The sequence below is a fragment of the Ostrea edulis genome, chromosome 7 (assembly GCF_947568905.1).
Source record: "Ostrea edulis chromosome 7, xbOstEdul1.1, whole genome shotgun sequence".
Taxonomy (NCBI): Eukaryota; Metazoa; Mollusca; class Bivalvia; order Ostreida; family Ostreidae; genus Ostrea; species Ostrea edulis.
The window spans coordinates 15637169-15655707 of NC_079170.1; the positions used below are offsets into that span (position 1 = coordinate 15637169).

The following is an 18539-nucleotide window of genomic DNA, read 5'->3' on the forward strand; positions in this document are numbered from 1 at the left end:
TAATATTCATTTAACTGGCGGTCACCACTTAATTTATGTCCTAAAAATGTCTCTTATGCCCAAACTTCATAGTATAGTATAGTATAGTATAGTATTACTCATAAATTGGAGGGAGGGGGCTCCGTTCGTCGTTCAATTCATCAATTCATTACTACATTTTTTTGCCATTCATTACTATACCAACAAAAGAGTGGGATGGGGGCCAATCCGCCAATTAATCTTATTTCACATGTGAAAATAGCTTAATTTGCATGTGAAAATAACAGAAAATAAACGTTGTCAAAAAAGTGGAGGGTCAGCTATGGCGTGTAAAACGTTGCACTATCATACTAATCTTGTTATTCATATTCGAAAAGTTGTAATTTATATTCTAAAGCATATCATTCATATTCGAAAAGTTGTTGTTCATATTCGATAATTTTATCATTCATATTCAAAAACATGTTATTCTTATTCTAAAACGTGTTATTCATATTCAAAAACATGTCATTCTTATTCAATAAATTGTTATTCATATTCTGAACTTTTCATTCATATTCAAAAACATGTTATTCATATTCGATAATCTTATCATTCATATTTAAAAACATGTGATTCATATCCATGATGAGAAAAAAAAGTTCACAAAACTATTTGACCTACTTTTAGCCCAAAAGTACGTCATGGTGCACCAATCAAGTTGAAATGCAATTACTGATTATGTGTTTCTCTTAGAGGGAGGTTGTGACAATCTTTCAGGGCAATATCTGTATTCATGAGGGAAAAATCTATTAAAAAAACTGTTTGACCTATTTTACTCCTAAAGTAGGTCATGGTGCACCAACCAGCTTCATGAATTGTAAACTGAACTTATATTCCTTCACGAGGAAGCGTGTGACTAAATTTCAGAGCAATATCTGTATCCACATTGAAAACAAGGTTTTTCTATTAAGTGATACTACGACCTGAACCTTTGACCTTGAGAAACAATACGCATCCTCTGATAGGCATACGGTACATGTGTACCAAGTTTGACGGCCTTAGTCCCAATGGTTCAGTCTGTATCCTGCCTACAAGGTTTTCCTACTAAGTGATACTGCAACCTTGACCTTGAAAAACAATAAGCATTTTCTTCTCATCATGGTGATGAAATGTATTAAGTTGTGCAAGATCCTGGAACTTACGGTTTGGTCTGTATCTTGCCTACAAGGTTTTCACACTAGAAGTGATACCACTACCTTGACCTTTGGCCTTGAGGAAAAATAGACGCCTTCCTCTCACCATGGCGATCAAATGAGCCATGCTGAAAGATCCTGGAGATTACGGGTTTGCCTGGATCCTGCCTACATAATCGATAGTACGACCTAGACGAACAAAGGGCGTTCTCCACTTTTCATGAGAAGTATGTGTACCAAGATTGACGGTCCTAGCCCCAATAGTTCAATCTATATCACCCCTACCTACAAAGTTTTTTCTACCAAGTGATACTACGACCTTGACTTTTGACCACTGACCTTGAGAAACATTAGGCATCTTCCTCTCATGATGATCAAATGTACTAAGTTGTAAGATCCCGGAGCTTACATATCATATTTCATTTTGCTTACAAGGTCCGGACAAACGGACGGACGACGCCATACCACATTTCATTCCGTCTTTGACGGGCGTACAATACAAGAGGTCCTTGGGCCACATCGCTCACCTGAGTCACCTTGGCTTATATCTAAAGATTTTTCCTATATACTCGCATATAAAACTTTGATTCCTATTGTGGCTCGAAACCTATTCCCGGGGACCATGATTTTTACAAGCTTGATTCTGCACTATGTCACGAAACTTTCATGTAAACATAAACTTTTCTGGCCCAGTGATTTTTCAGAAGATTTTTAATGATTTCCGCTATATATTTAATGTATGTGAAACTTTGATCCCCTATTGTGGACCCATCCTACCTCCGGGGGACTTGATTTGAACAAACTTGAATCTGCATTATGTCAGGAAGATTTCATGTAAATGTCAGCTTTTCTGGCTTAGTGGTTCTTGAGAAGAAGATTTTTGTAAAACTTTGATCCCCTATTGTGGCCCCATCTAACCCCCAGGGCCATGATTTGAACAAACTTGAATCTGCACTACGTCAGGAAGCTTTCATGTAAATTTCAGCTCTTCTGGTCCAGTGGTTAATGAGAAGAAGATTTTCAAATGATCCCTCCCTATTTTTGCATTTTTGTGATTATCTCCCCTTTGAAGGGGCACGACCCTTCATTTGAACAAATTTGAAAGCACTTCGCCCAAGGATGTTTTTCGCCAAGTTTGGTTATAATTGGCCCAGTGGTTCTGGAGAAGAAGTCGAAAAAGTAAAACGTTTACAGATGGACAGACAGACGGACAGACGACGGACAAAAGGCGGTCAGAAAAGCTTTCAGCTCAGGTGAGCTAAAAACTGTTTGCACAATCGGAAGGCCTCGGGAAAAGGTAGCTGACGATAAATCGTACATAGAGGTGTCGTGTGGATTGTAATCGGGTTCGGCATTCCATAGGAAATGTTGCTGTGATTTTGTGTACGGTGTTATTCAATATTGTAAACCATGGATGAAAAGACTCTCGAAGCATCATTAGAGCTATATCAGTCACAATTATCTCAAGTAGAACAAACTATACAGACCACGGAGTTGGCAGAGAATACAGATCTTATACAGCTTAGAGATGATTTAAAGGAATTAGTTTCGTTAACTGAAGAGGGCCTGCTATCGCTGAAAAAGAGCAACATTTTAAAGGGTTTAGAGGAGAATAGCAATACAAACATTTCTGAAGATGAAGAATATGCTGCCTTTCAAGCTAGTTTAGCAGAGGAAGACAAATCTGTAACAGTGAGTGAAACGGACGTCACGAATGATGATCAGTCTGCTTTACCAAAGGGAATGGTGAAAAATGAAGACAATGATTTTAAGGTTTCAAGTTGCTCTGCAACCACAAAAGCAATGGCAAAGTCTCAAGAAATGAAAGACCTTTCTGGGAAGTTGTCGGAGATCGTGGGTACTCTGTGTCGAGCACCTTACACACATGACTGGGGATCGTCCAGTCACCACAATGCCATGGTTACTAACATTGAAATGTCCGATGACAATGAGATCATTGTTTCTGTGTTGTTCTGCAATCCCACACATGAAGGAATGCTTCCATGTGAATATCATATAGAAGGAAAATGCAAATTTACTTCGGATCAGTGCCGATTCTCACACGGACATTCTGTGAAACTTGAGGACCTCCGAGAATACATTGAGCCAAATTACAGCTCATTGAAGATGGAGTCGCCTTGCTTAGCACTCTTTACTGATGGGCTTTGGTACAGGGCCATGATCGTTGATATCCTTGAAGATCACCAATATACCGTGGCTTACGATAATTACAACGAAACTGCCACATTGGACATGAAAGACATTCTTCCACTCCATTCAACTGACTCGGATTCTAGTGATGATGAAGAGGAAGAAAATGATGGAAGTTTGGTGTTAGAACAAGACGAATCAAGTGGTTCTTCCTCAGAAGAAGAAATGATTCCAAGATATTTCATGAGACCGAACCAAACAACCGAGGCACTTGGAGTTTGGGAAGAGCATACAAGAGGGATCGGCTCAAAACTTATGGCTAAAATGGGTTACATTATTGGACAAGGGCTTGGAAAATTAAGTCAAGGTCGTTCAGAGCCTGTTCCTATTCATTTAATTCCTCAGGGGAAATCATTGGATAAAATCATGGAGTTGAAAGAGAAAGCAGGTGATCATGACATGTTCAACGTCACTAAGAAAATGGGAAAGAAAAAACATGTAAAGAAAACTAATGAATCGAGTCAGAAAAATGTGAAGTCCTCAAACGATGTGTTTCATTTTATCAACAGAAAATTAGGTGGTAAAAAGGGAAACATCAAAGAACTGATCCATCATCATAATCACAAAACAAAGAATGCTCCAGTCAGAATTCTGGAAAAAGAACTCTCCAGTCGCAGTGACCGGAACCTAAATGTTCAATTGCTTAAAACGGAGGAGGAAATCCGGAAGACAGAGAGTGAGCTCTCCCGACTTAATCAAGCCTTAAAAAGACATGACAAGAAGGACGAAGGAATGGCAAAACAGTATCGAGCCAAGATTGCTAAAACTGAGCATTATTTACAGGAACTGAAAACATCAGAGAGGACTATTGAGAATCACAAGACCAAGCGTGGACATCACAAAAAGTTAGCTATATTTTAAGATGCTTTGACATGGAATATATATTGCATACATAGTTTACTCTGAGAATGATGTTGTCAATGAGTGGGTACTTGTATAACTTCTGGATAAACTCCTGTACGTTCGGTTGAATTTATTCTTAAAATGCATACCTGTACGTGTCTGACATGGAGATACTGTTTTAAAAATCTATTAATTGGGGTGTAGTTCATTTTTTAGTTTTTGTGATATGATACTGTGCATCCACAAAATTCAAATCCACAAGGAAAGAGAGAAAAATAACTGCAGTAAAGAATAACAATTTGTCATCTGCTGTGGAATTGAATTTCCATGAACATCGATTTATATTTCCACAAACCACATATTTAATTTTATGGGTGACAACATGAACAATATGGTACAGTACCCCATTTACAGTTTCATAGTAGATTTTATACTTACAGGTTGAAGTTCATGGATTCTTTGAAATCTATTATGGATATTAAATGAACTTGATTGAAGTGTGTTGTGGATTAATTGTGAATGCAGTGTGTGTGTTTTGAATTGTTGGCTAGAACCTTTGACAATTTGTGGTGTAAAAAAAAATGTAGATGCAGTAATTTCAAGTCTGACCGTTGCTTAGAGATACGCATTATCATGGTTTAATGATAGTAATGGCATGCCATCTAGTCTGCAGTGTGTGGTTAATCCTGGCATATATTATACCAGTAGTTGGTGTTTTGTTAATTCTGACATGTACAGGTGTTTTGTTAATTCTGACATGTACAGGTGTTTTGGTTAATTCTGACATATACAAATGTTTGGTTAATCCTGACATATACAGGTGTTTTGGATAATTCTGACATATATAAATGTTTGGTTAATCCTGACATATACAGGTGTTTTGGTTAATCCTGACATATACAGGTGTTTTGGTTAATTCTGACATATACAGGTGTTTTGGTTAATTCTGACATATACAGATGTTTGGTTAATTCTGACATGTACAGGTGTTTTGTTAATTCTGACATGTACAGGTGTTTTGGTTAATTCTGACATATACAGATGTTTGGTTAATTCTGACATATACAGGTGTTTTGGTTAATTCTGACATGTACAGGTGTTTTGTTAATTCTGACATGTACAGGTGTTTTGGTTAATTCTGACATATACAGATGTTTGGTTAATTCTGACATATACAGGTGTTTTGGTTAATTCTGACATGTACAGGTGTTTTGTTAATTCTGACATATACACGTGTTTTGGTTAATCCTGACATATACAGGTGTTTTGGTTAATTCTGACATATACAGATGTTTGGTTAATTCTGACATATACAGGTGTTTTGGTTAATTCTGACATGTATAGGTGTTTTGGTTAATCCTGACATATACAGGTGTTTTGGTTAATTCTGACATACAGATGTTTGGTTAATCCTGACATATACAGATGTTTGGTTAATCCTGACATATACAGGTGTTTGGTTAATTCTGACATACACAGGTGTTTTGTTAATTCTGACATGCAGTTGGAATACTGTGTTTTACTTGGATCAATGTAATTTAAACAACAGACTTAATTAGATTACAGGAAATGTTTTTGACTGGTAGAATTGATGCCCAGGTTGCCTATGTTTAATCCAGATTTTATTGTTACCATTGTTTGTTTGCAGCATTTGAATGGGTTAATTGTTAATGTTTTGTTTTAAAATGACTTGCAGGGTGAAATGATTGAAATAATACCTCTCAGACAGTGACTTAATTAATGTCTTCAAGCATCAATCCAAATACTATACACGACGTGTCAATTTTAATGTGTCAGGTGGACTGTATAATCTGAATTACCCTATATATCATGTATGCGAGCAATTGCCACAAATGGGGATGATACAAAAAATGGTGAGGCGGTCCAGACTATACTGTAGAATTGGGAGTGTTCAAAACGGTTGTCAATATAAATGTCTGAGCAAAAAAAAAAAAAACCCACTAATTCAGGAATGATGGCAAGTGCATGCATGTATTTGTAAATGATTGAATAAACTTCCAGGTCTCTTAAAGTAGGAGGAAAATGCATATTCACTTTGTTATCTTGTCGCTTTGGAGAAATTGAAGGTTAATTGTTTGCCTATGGGTGGGTTTGACATATGTACTCTACTTAGTAGGCCTAATAAATTCATGAATTTTAGTGAATGTGCAGAGTGCCAAAAATAAAACATTTTGTTGCCACATTTTATTTACATGGAGACAGCGTAAAGTGGAGGGGGCAGGGCATTTATTTAGGATGGCAAAATACATGTATGTATAAAAAATAGATTGAAAGCAAAGCTTTAACAATGGAGAGAGGGGGTAAATCAAGAGAAGGATATTGTTGGGATGAAAGATGCTTTCCTCCCCAATTAAAGTACAAACCCATAATAGAAACATGTATATTAGGCTTAAAAGAGAGCAGTAATCTCATTTAGACAAGTTAGTTGCATATTATTATTATGCGAATTATTTATTGTACGATCTAATTTTACAAATCACCCGGTAAACCTCGGAGTGTTTCATAGAACATGTAGACGTCATGCCGTTTGTTTTGGTTTGTGGATTTCCATCAAGTGGGAAAAGTAAGCGAACGGAGGATTTAAGACATTACTTGAGTGAAAACACAGACAGAATCGTCCACACTGTAAGCGACCAATCACTCGGATTCGACAAGAATAAAGTTTATGCAGGTAAAATTGCTTCATGTAGAATGTGGTCCTGTCCGAATTTTCTCATTCTCCTGTGATATGCCTGATGAGGGATTTATAGGAAATGGAAACTAATGCATTAATGGTATGATAGACATCTAAAAGATTTTATAGTTTTCACATTTTTTTTATGTGTAACATGAAATATTTTACTTTCATTTTTTTTTTCACGTAGGAAGTTAAAACTTTGTGACAATGTATCTACTTGAATCACATACAATTGATACATCATGTATATGTATGACAAGTGAAGACAGTATGCATTTATCAGGTTGGGAACACTTCCCTATAGGGAGATAGTCTCGCTAAAATGCGATTATCCCTCTCTAGCGAGAGTAACATTAATATCATCAGTTATGGCAACATCGCTAAAATGTTTACAGGAAGTTTACTGTTACACACAGTAATGGCAAATGTTAAACCCAACCACACTAATGACTGATTGATAGGTATATATCCCAGTGACTATATTATACAGTGCTCTGTAGATCAAATGGAAAAAAAATATTTGTACTTGATTACTCAGTGAGAGGGTAACGGGACGTTTCGACCTCAAAGACATTTCGACCTAGGTCATTTCGATGATCAATTGTGTTTCTTTTCGTCTGATGGTTTTAGCCTATTTCTAATGAGGAAATCTCACACTTATGTGAAAATCAGTGTTTAGTAGACATGGTAGAATAATATGAATTCAACTTACCAAACATCTTGAATCGTCAACAACTCTAACTTGTAAAGGTGTAACGAAGGTTGTTTGGGGTGACTTTCATATGTATTTGGATGTGCATACATTGATCTCATCATTATTGTCTCCACGCCAAACACTGCCTCCTAATTATTTTTTAAAGGCTTCGCTTTCGAGTCCACCAATTAGCGCCAATTTTGTCACGTTTGATCGCAGTTATCCCGCACACTGCTCTTTGTATTCACAGCGACTATTAATTATTATAACAATGAATTCCAATGAAGAAACAAGCATTTGTTTTCAAACTTTACAAAAATCATTATGTAAATCAAAATCTCCATAACTAACAATGCAAGTGGCAAACATTGAAACATCTTTATTTAACATCATAGATACATAACACTGACATTCCAAAATCAATTCATATATACACATCAAACAAAATAAATTATATAAATATACCTACATGGAGAGAGAGTTCTTGGGTCGAAACGTCCCACATTCTGTGAAAGTACTTTGAAATATATATCTAAAATAACTCCAGTACTTTTGCAAGAATTTGTGTTTTCAGATTCAATTGAGGAGAAAGAAATCAGAGGGAGATTGAAATCGGAAGTGCAGAGGTGATGTATGGTATTGTAGATCCCTTTAAATTTTTAGATGTAAATTAATAGAGTCATTTTACTAGATTGATGTTAATGTTAGTAAAAAGCTGATATGAAGGATAACGAAATATGTCACTGTGACAATGCTCGAAATGTCTTTAGATTCAGTGAAATGCTTCGACCAACTGAGTAAACAGAAAACGTGCATTGTTGACGGAATTAAATCGTGTCAGCTACTGTGACATATTTTGTCAGTCATCAAATTCATTGACAAGTCAGTGATCATGGTGATTCCTAAATGATTCTAAATTTTGAAACAATGTATACAGGATTAAGGTAATTTCCTGAATCAACAAAGTAGCGATGCCTTAACGGGGTTGCTTTGTTTCGTAGCGATGCCTTAACGAGGTGGTTTGTTTCATAGCGATGCCTTAACGGGGTGCTTTGTTTCGTAGGTTACTGAACAAAGACGATGTTGTTGTTCTGGACTCCTTAAATTATATTAAAGGTAAGTCCTCTAAAACAATGCAAAACAGGAAAGTAAAGTGAAATAGAGCACTGTAATTACTAGTACATGTTTAAAATGAATAACTTTCTTTTTTTTGGAAAATCCAATTGCATTTTAAATGTGGCTGAAATTGAGAAATACTAGTAGCTTCTATCATAATGATATCTACTCTATATTCAATATTTTTCTTTTCATTTGATGTAAGTATTCTGTAATGTATTTCATTTGATGTTTGATAAATACACAAGTGTTACACATGTACTTTCAGGTTTCCGATATGAATTATACTGCATTACAAAATCCTGTAAAACTCCCCAGTGTGTTGTGAGTATGATTAACCAGTGGTTTTATCAAGGGTAATTAATATAACAAATGTACTGTTTAGGTCTCCCGAGTCACTCAGATGACCTATTGCAAATGGTAATTTTCTGCCATCGTTCGATGTTCCTTAACATTTGAAAATAATGAACATATTTTCTGAAACTATATGGCCATTTTTTTATCAAATTTGATATTAACATTTTTGGGGTAAGGGAAACTAATTTGAAATTGTGAATTTCATGGTCACTCAAACTTCTTAATTCCTTGACCAACCAATGAAATCATGTAAACATTAAAATTACATGTAAGAAAAGAAGGTTTTACCAAGATTGTGAAATTCATTACCTCTGGGTTCTGGTCTCAAGGTGAGGCTCTGTGGTTAAAAGGTATCCTTTTTAAAATTCTTCATCCCAGTTTCTAAAATGGTTGGTCAAAGTGTATTTATACATTCATATTATAAGAGGTAATATTAAGGCAAGGGAGGGGCAAATGTAAACATCGTATGATGATTAGCCTTTTTTATGCAGATATTCTGTGATATCAGTAAAGAGAAGACAGCAGAATGGAACAGCCGTAGAGAACCGGAGACAGACCGATACACTGACAAAATGTATATTTCAACAGCAATTTCTATCGTAGATTTCATTATATTCCCTATCTCTATATGTTATACTGTGGATGTTTAAAATTGATATCTTTTAATTACATTTCTTATATTTATGCCCCCCTTCAAAGAAGAGGGGCATATTGCTTTCACCTCTTAGTTGGTCGATCGGTAGACCACATGTTATCCGCTCAATATCTTGAGAACAATTTACTTAATCGTAATGATATTTCATATGTGGGTTGGTTATGAGTAGAAGAGGACCCCTATTGTTTTTCAGGTCAAAGGTCAAGGGTCAATTCACTCTGGACATAGAAAGATACTGTCCGATCAATATCTTCAGAAACTTTTTCTTGACAGACATTAAACTTGGTACACTCATACATTGTGAGGAGTAGATGACCCCTATTGATTTTGAGGTTACATGGTCAAGGGTCAAACTGGACATAGGAATATACTGACCACTTAATGTCTAAAGAACCCTTTGCTGTACAGACAGTGCTTCCACTGGACCAAAATTCCCTTCGCCACTTTTTCGGGGTGCGGCACAGCGCAAATAATCTCATGCTTTACAATTATTTCCATCATATTATTTTATTAATTACACTGATTTTAGCATTTTGAATCAGTTACATTTAATACTTAATCATATCCAGCTACCATACCTAAACACTTCTTTCTGAAATAATAAGTTGATTTGTTTGATAAATTCTATTATGGAAATCAAAATCAGATAATAAATCATATAAATATAAACTTCATGATGCTACACCCCTCAGTGAAAACATTGTGTACATTGCCCGAAATGCAGATGTCACAAAACATCAAGCCCAATTTAGAGTCGTATCTCAACCATTCCCTATTAAATTTCCGTTTTGGTATGGAAGATAATTAGATTTTGAGATGTTTGAGCAGGTGGGGTTGACAGTAAAGCCAAACATAGATACTTTTTGAATTTTAGACTGACTAGGGTCAGAAGCTACAAGTTTAGTGTCAAAATAGAATGCGGTGCATAGTCTTATGAGATTAGCATTTTTATACTGTTGCGCACTGAACTTCAAAGAAAATTATTTATTAAAATTGCTATGTCCATATCAATGGTGACCGACCGCATCGTTTATGAAATATTTGAACTAAAATCAAACACATCAAAATCAATATCTTGTAATCAACGAGCTTGGCCGCAAAAACAAACAATTGATGTATATACATTATACACAATAATACGGCCAATTTAATTACCAGTCAGTTCTGTGGTTAAGAATTGACATTAATGTGGAGATGATAACACAATAATGAATAAGACTTTAAATGTTAAACAATTGACCACAGCAGGGTACACAACTGTCCGATGTACTTTATTACATAATCACCGACTTTTTTGCAGCCATACATTACCTGAGGCTATTATCTGGCCTTCGTGACCAGCTCTGTGTGCACTGGAGCGACGCGAGAATTCCGGTCGCACGCGTTGACTGAATAAACTAATTTTGACTGCATAAACAAACTGGCAATAATGTGTCATTGACAAAGGAAAACACAAGACAGATTTTAAAATACAATTTATTGCAAAAAGGGATTTTCGCCACTTTAAATTTTTTTTCGCCAATTTTGAAAAAAATTCGCCATTGGCGAAAATGGCAAAGCCCAGCTCGAGCACTGTGTACAGACATCAAACTTGGTACACTGGTACATCTTTAGGAGAAAATGACCTCTATTGATGTCACATGGTGAAGGGTCAAACTGGACATAAAAATATACTGTCCACTCAATATCTTTAGAACCCTTTGCTTGACAGACATCAACCTTGGTACACTGGTACATCCTAAGGCATAAATGACCTCTATTGATTTTGAGGTCACATGGTCAAGGGTCAAACTGGACAGAGGAATATACTGTTTGCTCAATATCTTGAGAACCCTTTGCTTGACAGACATCAAACTTGTTACACTGGTACATCATCAAAGAAGATGACTCCTATTGATTTTGAGGTGGCATGGTCAAAGGTCAAGGGTCACACTGAACATAGGAATATACTGTCCGCTCAATATCTTGAAAACCCTTTGCTTGACAGACATATAAGTTGGTACACTGGTACATCTTCAAGAGAAATGACCCCTATTGATTTTGAAGTCACATGGTCAAAGGCCAAGGGTCAGTGAACTCTGGGTATAGGAAAATAATGTCTGATTAATATCTTGAATTGTTTTGGCACTACTATAAATTTTGCACCATGAAGGAGGGGGGGGGGGGGGGTCATGAGTCAAACTGGACATAGGAATACACTGTCCGCTCAATATCTTGAAAATCTTAAGGAGCAGATTACCCTTACTGATTTTCAGGTCATGTGGTCAAAGGTCAAGGATTAAACTGGACATTGTAATATATTGGCTCCTATATTTTAAGAATTTTTTGCTTAATTGACACCAAACTTGGTACACTGGTACAGCATAAGGAGTAGATTACCCCTATTAATTTTTAGGTCTCATGGTCAATCCACTCTTGACAGAGGAAGATACTGTCTGCTCAATATTTTGAATTGGTGATACTACTATCAATTAAATGATGCATGTGTATTGTCTTTATGTAAATTTTAGATTTGGAGAGCTGATGATGAGGTCCTGTGTATTGTCTTTGTGTAGATTAGGAGAGTTGATGATGAGGTTCTGTATATTATCTTTGTGTAAATTTTAGATTAGAAGAGCTGATGATGAGATTCGAGGAGCCCAATCCTAACCAGCGCTGGGACAGTCCACTGTTTGTTATACACCCAGAAGATGAGCTTCCTTACCAGCAAATCTGTGATGCTCTCTTCAACAGGAAACCCCCACCTCCTAACATGGCTACACAGAATGTAATCAAAACAAGTACCCAGAAAGAAATCAAGTGATTTACAGCATGCATGAAATAGTTGTCTTAAAGTTTTCACACTTAGTCCATTTTGAAAATGACTGAATATGCCTTTTCTCTGTGACCTTGCTCTTTGACCTTATGAGTGTTCTATTTTAATAACAGTTACTGTATAATTAAATACGACCTTACATTTAAAGATGCATTTTATAGAAGTAGGTATAGATTTGTTTACACCCAATCTAATTAAAATTAGATGTTGGATCCGCTCGCATACACACATGTAGTGTATGTCAGTATGTGAGCGGATCTAACATCTAATTTTAATTAGATTGAGTGTAAACAAGTCTATATTTATTAAATGCATCTCTAAATCTATGGTCATAGTTAATTATACAATAACTGTATATTAAATTGCACACTCATAAGTAGTGCATACCAATCAAATTAAAATTAGATTATAGATCCGCTCGCATTCATACATAACGTTTATGGGAGTATGTTACTGTTACCGTGTTGAGAACAACTGATATCAGAAGGTGCTTCTCGTCTGTAATGTTGACTGTTAGATAGAAAGTGCTCGTTTCATATTTCTACACGATAGTGTTCTTTAAAAAATGATTTCTTGAAATAGATTAAGACAAGAACCACTATGAATTTTTTATTTGTGCGTTTATGTTGAAGTAATTATCGTTAAAACTTTTGTAGCAACCACTCTCCTCCACCAATTTCCTGTATGAACTAGACCGAGTAACACAGGACACAGTGTCTGTAAGTACCAAGTGCACGGTGAGCGAAGTCGTTCAGGTCCCACAGGATTGTAATGGCTTTTTCTAACAATTATTGAGGGTTCGTAAATTATTATAAGCATTTGTGAAGAGATACCGTTTTCCCCCTTTGAATGAAGTCATGTATTTTGTTGATCATTTGATTTTGTGATCTTCAACAATAATGAAATTTAGCAAAATTTGATGTGCAATGAGGAATGAGCACAGTGGCGAATCATGTGACTTTGGCGTGACCTATTACCTGGAGAAATGCTGACGAAAGTCAACACAAGGGAAAATTCAATCGAATAAGTAACACCTTTATCAATAACGAATTCTCTCATAAATTGTTTCGACATTTTAAGAATTTTCTCAGGAACAAGTCTATACTAAAATGGTAGTTCTACGTGCGACAGAAGCAGAGAACACTGACAGTTTTTTGGCGGTCAGGAGGTGTTTGACTGAAAACAAAAAACTGTGTCAATGTTCTCTGCTTCTGTCGCATGTAGAACTACCATTTTAGTTTAGATTTGTTCCTGAGAAAATTCTTAAAATGTTGACATAAGTTATGTGACAATTTGTTATTGAGGTGTTACTTACTCGTTTAAATTTTTCCTTTTCCATTTGTCACTAATTTTTCCGGGTAATGGATTATTCCATAGTCACGTGATTCACCACCGTGAATAAGGATTGCTTGATTTTTCAGACCATTATGGAATCTCAGAAACTCAGTGTGGCTGGAGATGAAATTCCTGTTCCTGGAGCTACTGAAAAAGTATCCTTTCTATGCTGGTTTTTAGGGATTTGATAATCCTGAAAACTCATCTACAGGTGACTCTCGATGGCTCGAACTGCGATCTCTTGAAGTTCTCGGTCTCTCGAAGTGAAATCATGGTCCCAATTTTTTTCTCTATATAACAAAGCAAATTCACTATCGATCTCTTAAAGTTCTCGATCTCTCAAAGTGAAGTTGGGTCCCATAAAACACATTTCATTGTTTTTCACTGTCGATCTCTCGAAGTGGTGGTAGCGTATAACCACCGTTACCCAAGAGTGTAATAATTTCCGCTTGGACCTTACCTGGATTTTGTTGAATGCCGGAAGGGTAATTAGGTGTTTACATTGTTGAAACATCGCCCGTGCTTCTTTGTGGAGGTGACACACTTGAGTATATAATTGGCTAATTGGTCAGTTTACACCTTGCACTGGGGTTTGTGTCGTGATGATTAAAATTATATATAATCCGACTATGAATAAAATCTAGAATTTGTTTTGACGTGACAACGAGGGAGTAAGTTTTATACATAATTTAGAGATCTACAGACTGTTAAATTTCTCGAGTTTGTTCTTTGTGTAAAGTTACTCTAAAACATCGTTTACTCATTCGTTAGTATTTTTGCTTTGGGTAAAGTGATATAACATTGTGCTCTGTTTAGTTTGCGATAGTAAAGCTTCATCGGAACTTGGTTTTCTATCTCATTATCATAATCATATTATCATGATTGAAGAACAAATAAATATATAAACTTTGAAATGTTTTTATTAATGCAAAATAAGGTTTTTTATTTTGATTTCAAATACTGACAAATACATGTATGAAGGAAACATATCTGATCTTGTAATAAACATTTCTGGTTACTGTAAAATTTGAACCATACCGGCAGACCTTCAATTTCCGAATTTTGATCTCTTGAACTCTCGATTTCTTGAAGTTTTATCAAGGTCCCTTGAACTTCAAGTTATTGAGAGTCACCTGTATATTTTATAATTGATGTTGATGTCTTTTTGTTTGCTTGCTTGCATGTTATTTATGTGCCATTCAAGAATTTTTCGCTCACATAGACACATTCACCAGGTGCATGTATGAAGATATGTTGACATAATCCAGCGTAAGTGTCCATTGTTCTAGTTGTCAAATTTTTCACCTCTGAGATTACACATCACGCATATTGTTTTAGGTCTTTTTGTTTCTCTGTCTGGATTGAGCCTAGAGAGCTACTAGTAGTCACTTTATAACACTGTATAGTGGAGAATTTTGCCTCGGATCATTGTTGCCCGAAATTGAAAAGCAATTTCATCCCGATTTGAATTTACTCAAGCCATTTTGTGCTACTTCAGAACAACAAGCGAATTTCTATTCACCCTGTTTTAATATTTGCCTACATAGGAGGAGGGGGGAAGTGAGCAGAAATAGGACAGGGATAAGAATTCTCTGTATATACTGTTCTTGTAATACTGTCCAAGTGGCTGCAGAGCTGTAGCTCTACTGTTTAAAAATGATTTTGATGTACGATCAGTCTGGGTGGACATCTCGGTGATTTCATACTCAACAAGCTACAGTTATTCGGCAAGTATTATTGATACTCAGTTTACCACAAAACTTCACATGCCACAATACTTCATATATATATATATATATCTCAATACTCCATATACCACATCTTATGGATATATGGAGGTGAGTTTGAAGTCCCAACTGCAATTTTTTTTATTTATTTTAACCTCGATATCTTTAACCCTAGGATATTTTCTCGCTGTCCCATCAACTTTGAGATAACGAGGTTTGATTGGAGTATTCCATGTGAAAAAATATATGGAATAAAATTATTGCATTTAGAAAGATTAGACACAGAGACCTCTTGATGTGTTCCTTAATAAGTTTTTCAGATTTGCCTCATGCGACCAGTGACCTTAGCTGAGCTACAACGACACCGACGTCAGTTTATAACGTACACAAAAATGCATCCCGTGGAGAACCTCACCAGAATCCCCAATATGTTTGTGCAATACATCAACAACTCATTGACATGAAAAACGAAATTTTTAGGAGAAATATTTTTACAATATGATTTTTTTTTTTAGATCTTCTAATTACATGTACTTATATTTTAATTTTGTACTTGTAACTGATGACTTGAACTGTAAATTGAAGATTGTGACGGAAATTTATGCCTGGATTGACAATTAGTGTATGAAATTTCAGAGAAAGAATTCACGATCAAGATGTTGTCTTGATGATTGTCAAAATTATGGTATTTTAGGATTGTGCTTATTTTTAATAAAATGTCGGTATGTGCCTGGAGCGTACATGTCAATATACCATTTCTCTGTTAATGAAAGTCAAAACTATTATACATCCCTGTATTTCTTCAAGGTCATTATTTTATAAACACTAACAAATCAAAGTATCAGTGTTGCTTCTACATTTTTGAGTAACTTAATACAGATGATGTATACAGAGTTACTGTTCTTTACAGTCTTACACATGTAAAATGATTATATTGCACCAGCTGTCATATGACCCCCTTCAAAGAAGAGGGCCATATTGCTTTGCTCCTGTGGGTTGGTAGACCACATATTGTCTGCTCAATATCTTGATAACGTAATGATATTTCATATGTGGGTAATGGATGAGTAGAAGAGGACTTCTATTGATTTTCAAGTCAAAAGGTCACTCTGGACATAAGAAGAGACTGTCCACTCAATATCTTTAAAATCCTTTCCTTAACAGACATTTTACTTGGTACATTGTAAGGAGTAGATGACCCCTATTGATTTTGAGGTCACATGGTCAAAGGTTAATTTGAACATAGGAATATACTGTCCATTCAATATCTTGAAAACCCTTTGCTTGACAGACATCATGCAAGCTTGGTACACTGGTACATCATAAGAAGTAGATGATCCCTATAAAATTGGGGTTCATATGGTCAAGGGTAAACCTGGACATACCGGTAGTAATATGTTGTCTCCTATATTTGCTTGATTGGCACCAAACTTGGTACACTGGTACAGCATAAGGATTAGATGACCCCAATTGATTTTTAGGTCACATGGTCAATTCACTCTGGACTTGGGGAAAATATTGTCTGCTCAATTATCTTGAACTGGTTTGGCACCAATAACAATTAAATGATGCATGTGTATAACCCTGTTCAATTTTGTAGGGGGGGGGGGGGGGTGTTAAATGATGCATGTGTATAACCCTGTTCAATTTTGTACCTTGGAGGGGCGGGGTATCGATTGATTGAATATTATATAATTTTTATTTGATGAATGTTGCATAATATTTTTAAATTATCACTTAATCATTCAAATTTTAAAAAATATATATCAAGTTCTACAGAACTAAATTTTTCCATTTGCATGCATGAGTGTAAAGGTAGCAGGGGAGTGATATTTTTCCTCTTTTCAGAGGAAATCCTGATTTGCTCAATTTTTGAAAAAATTAAACACTCTGGATTTGATCTAATGAAGTAGTAGAAAATGATATTTTTCCAGGTAGGGTGAGGTGTTGTCCTCCCTTTTTGACCAGTTTTCCTCTGATTTCTGAGGAATTCAGTCACATCCCTGAGGTAGGCTATTCAATAATAATATGTACAATTCAATCATTTATTGCCAAATAATGGACTCCTGAGGACAAAGTATACTGTTAAAATCTTGTAAAACACACATGCAAAAGGACTCTTGTTGATTCTGAAATGACAATGTTTAAGGTCATTGGGTCAAATTACTCTAGACATTGAAGATATTGTCCATTCCGAATCTTCTGAACCGTATACATGATGGACATCAAATACACACATTTCTGATAAATAACAAACAGACACTATCAAAGTGTGCTAATACCTTACGACTTAGTGTCTCTTACACATCGTTTGCCAACTCGAAATCTTCATAAAATTGGTTAGAAAAGTAATCCCGCATGCAAACGGGATTTCCAAAAACAGTTAAACTTAGTCATTTTGATTAAAATGAATTAAGAACTTTTTGATATATTCTTTTTTAAAAAATAAATAAATAAGTGATATTTAATTTTTTTTGACATTCCTAACTTACAAAGATATAAATCGGCATTTATTTGTATTTATAATATAAGTAAAAGTTATTAATTAAATTCTTGCATTAGAATAGATAGTAATTAAGATGGTACAGTTTAATATTGTTGTATATACGTAAACTTTTTTAATAAAGCAAAGAACAGTAACTCCTGTACACATCAATACTGTGCCGACACTGATTATGAAGGAATACAGCAGGCACGGATCTAGAAATTTTTCAAAGGGGGGGGGTTGAAGAGGAAATGCAGGGGAGGATCCAGGAATTGCTGTTACGGGGGGCACCACTTTAGAGGCAGGGGGTTTGGGGGCCGCCTTGGGGCCCCCAGTGGGTCCAGGGCGAAGCCCTGGTGGGGGCCCAGTGGGCGAAGCTCCCGGAAGCTCCTGGATTTTGCAGATTTTATAGGGTTTATGATATGTCTCCTATTTAAGTAATTTTTACT

The 18539-nt window shown here is 35.7% G+C and overlaps 2 protein-coding genes across 2 annotated transcripts; both read left to right on the forward strand.

The window, feature by feature from the left end:
- Positions 1-2433: 2433 nt before the first annotated feature.
- On the forward strand, positions 2434-4705 carry LOC125654904 (zinc finger CCCH-type with G patch domain-containing protein-like). The gene has a single exon (XM_056143470.1). It carries the CDS (start codon positions 2565-2567, stop codon positions 4224-4226), a length of 1662 nt encoding a protein of 553 aa, XP_055999445.1. The 5' UTR covers positions 2434-2564; the 3' UTR covers positions 4227-4705.
- A 1379-nt stretch (positions 4706-6084) lies between these two features.
- Positions 6085-16443, forward strand: LOC125654905 (protein KTI12 homolog). Its single transcript, XM_048885012.2, has 9 exons — positions 6085-6900; positions 8175-8226; positions 8664-8716; positions 8985-9040; positions 9565-9647; positions 12336-12495; positions 13200-13262; positions 13965-14033; positions 15926-16443. Exons 1-9 carry the CDS (start codon positions 6750-6752, stop codon positions 16067-16069), a joined length of 831 nt encoding a protein of 276 aa, XP_048740969.2. The 5' UTR covers positions 6085-6749; the 3' UTR covers positions 16070-16443.
- Positions 16444-18539: the final 2096 nt, after the last annotated feature.

Excerpts from the sequence above, each read along its gene's own strand:
- LOC125654904 (XM_056143470.1), top strand. The coding sequence starts at position 2,565 with ATGGATGAAAAGACTCTCGAAGCATCATTAGAGCTATATCAGTCACAA.
- LOC125654905 (XM_048885012.2), top strand. The coding sequence starts at position 6,750 with ATGCCGTTTGTTTTGGTTTGTGGATTTCCATCAAGTGGGAAAAGTAAG. Across the intron at positions 8,717-8,984 it reads CTCCTTAAATTATATTAAAG|GTTTCCGATATGAATTATAC; the intron begins GTAAGTCCTCTA and ends ATGTACTTTCAG. Across the intron at positions 9,041-9,564 it reads GTAAAACTCCCCAGTGTGTT|ATATTCTGTGATATCAGTAA; the intron begins GTGAGTATGATT and ends TTTTTTATGCAG.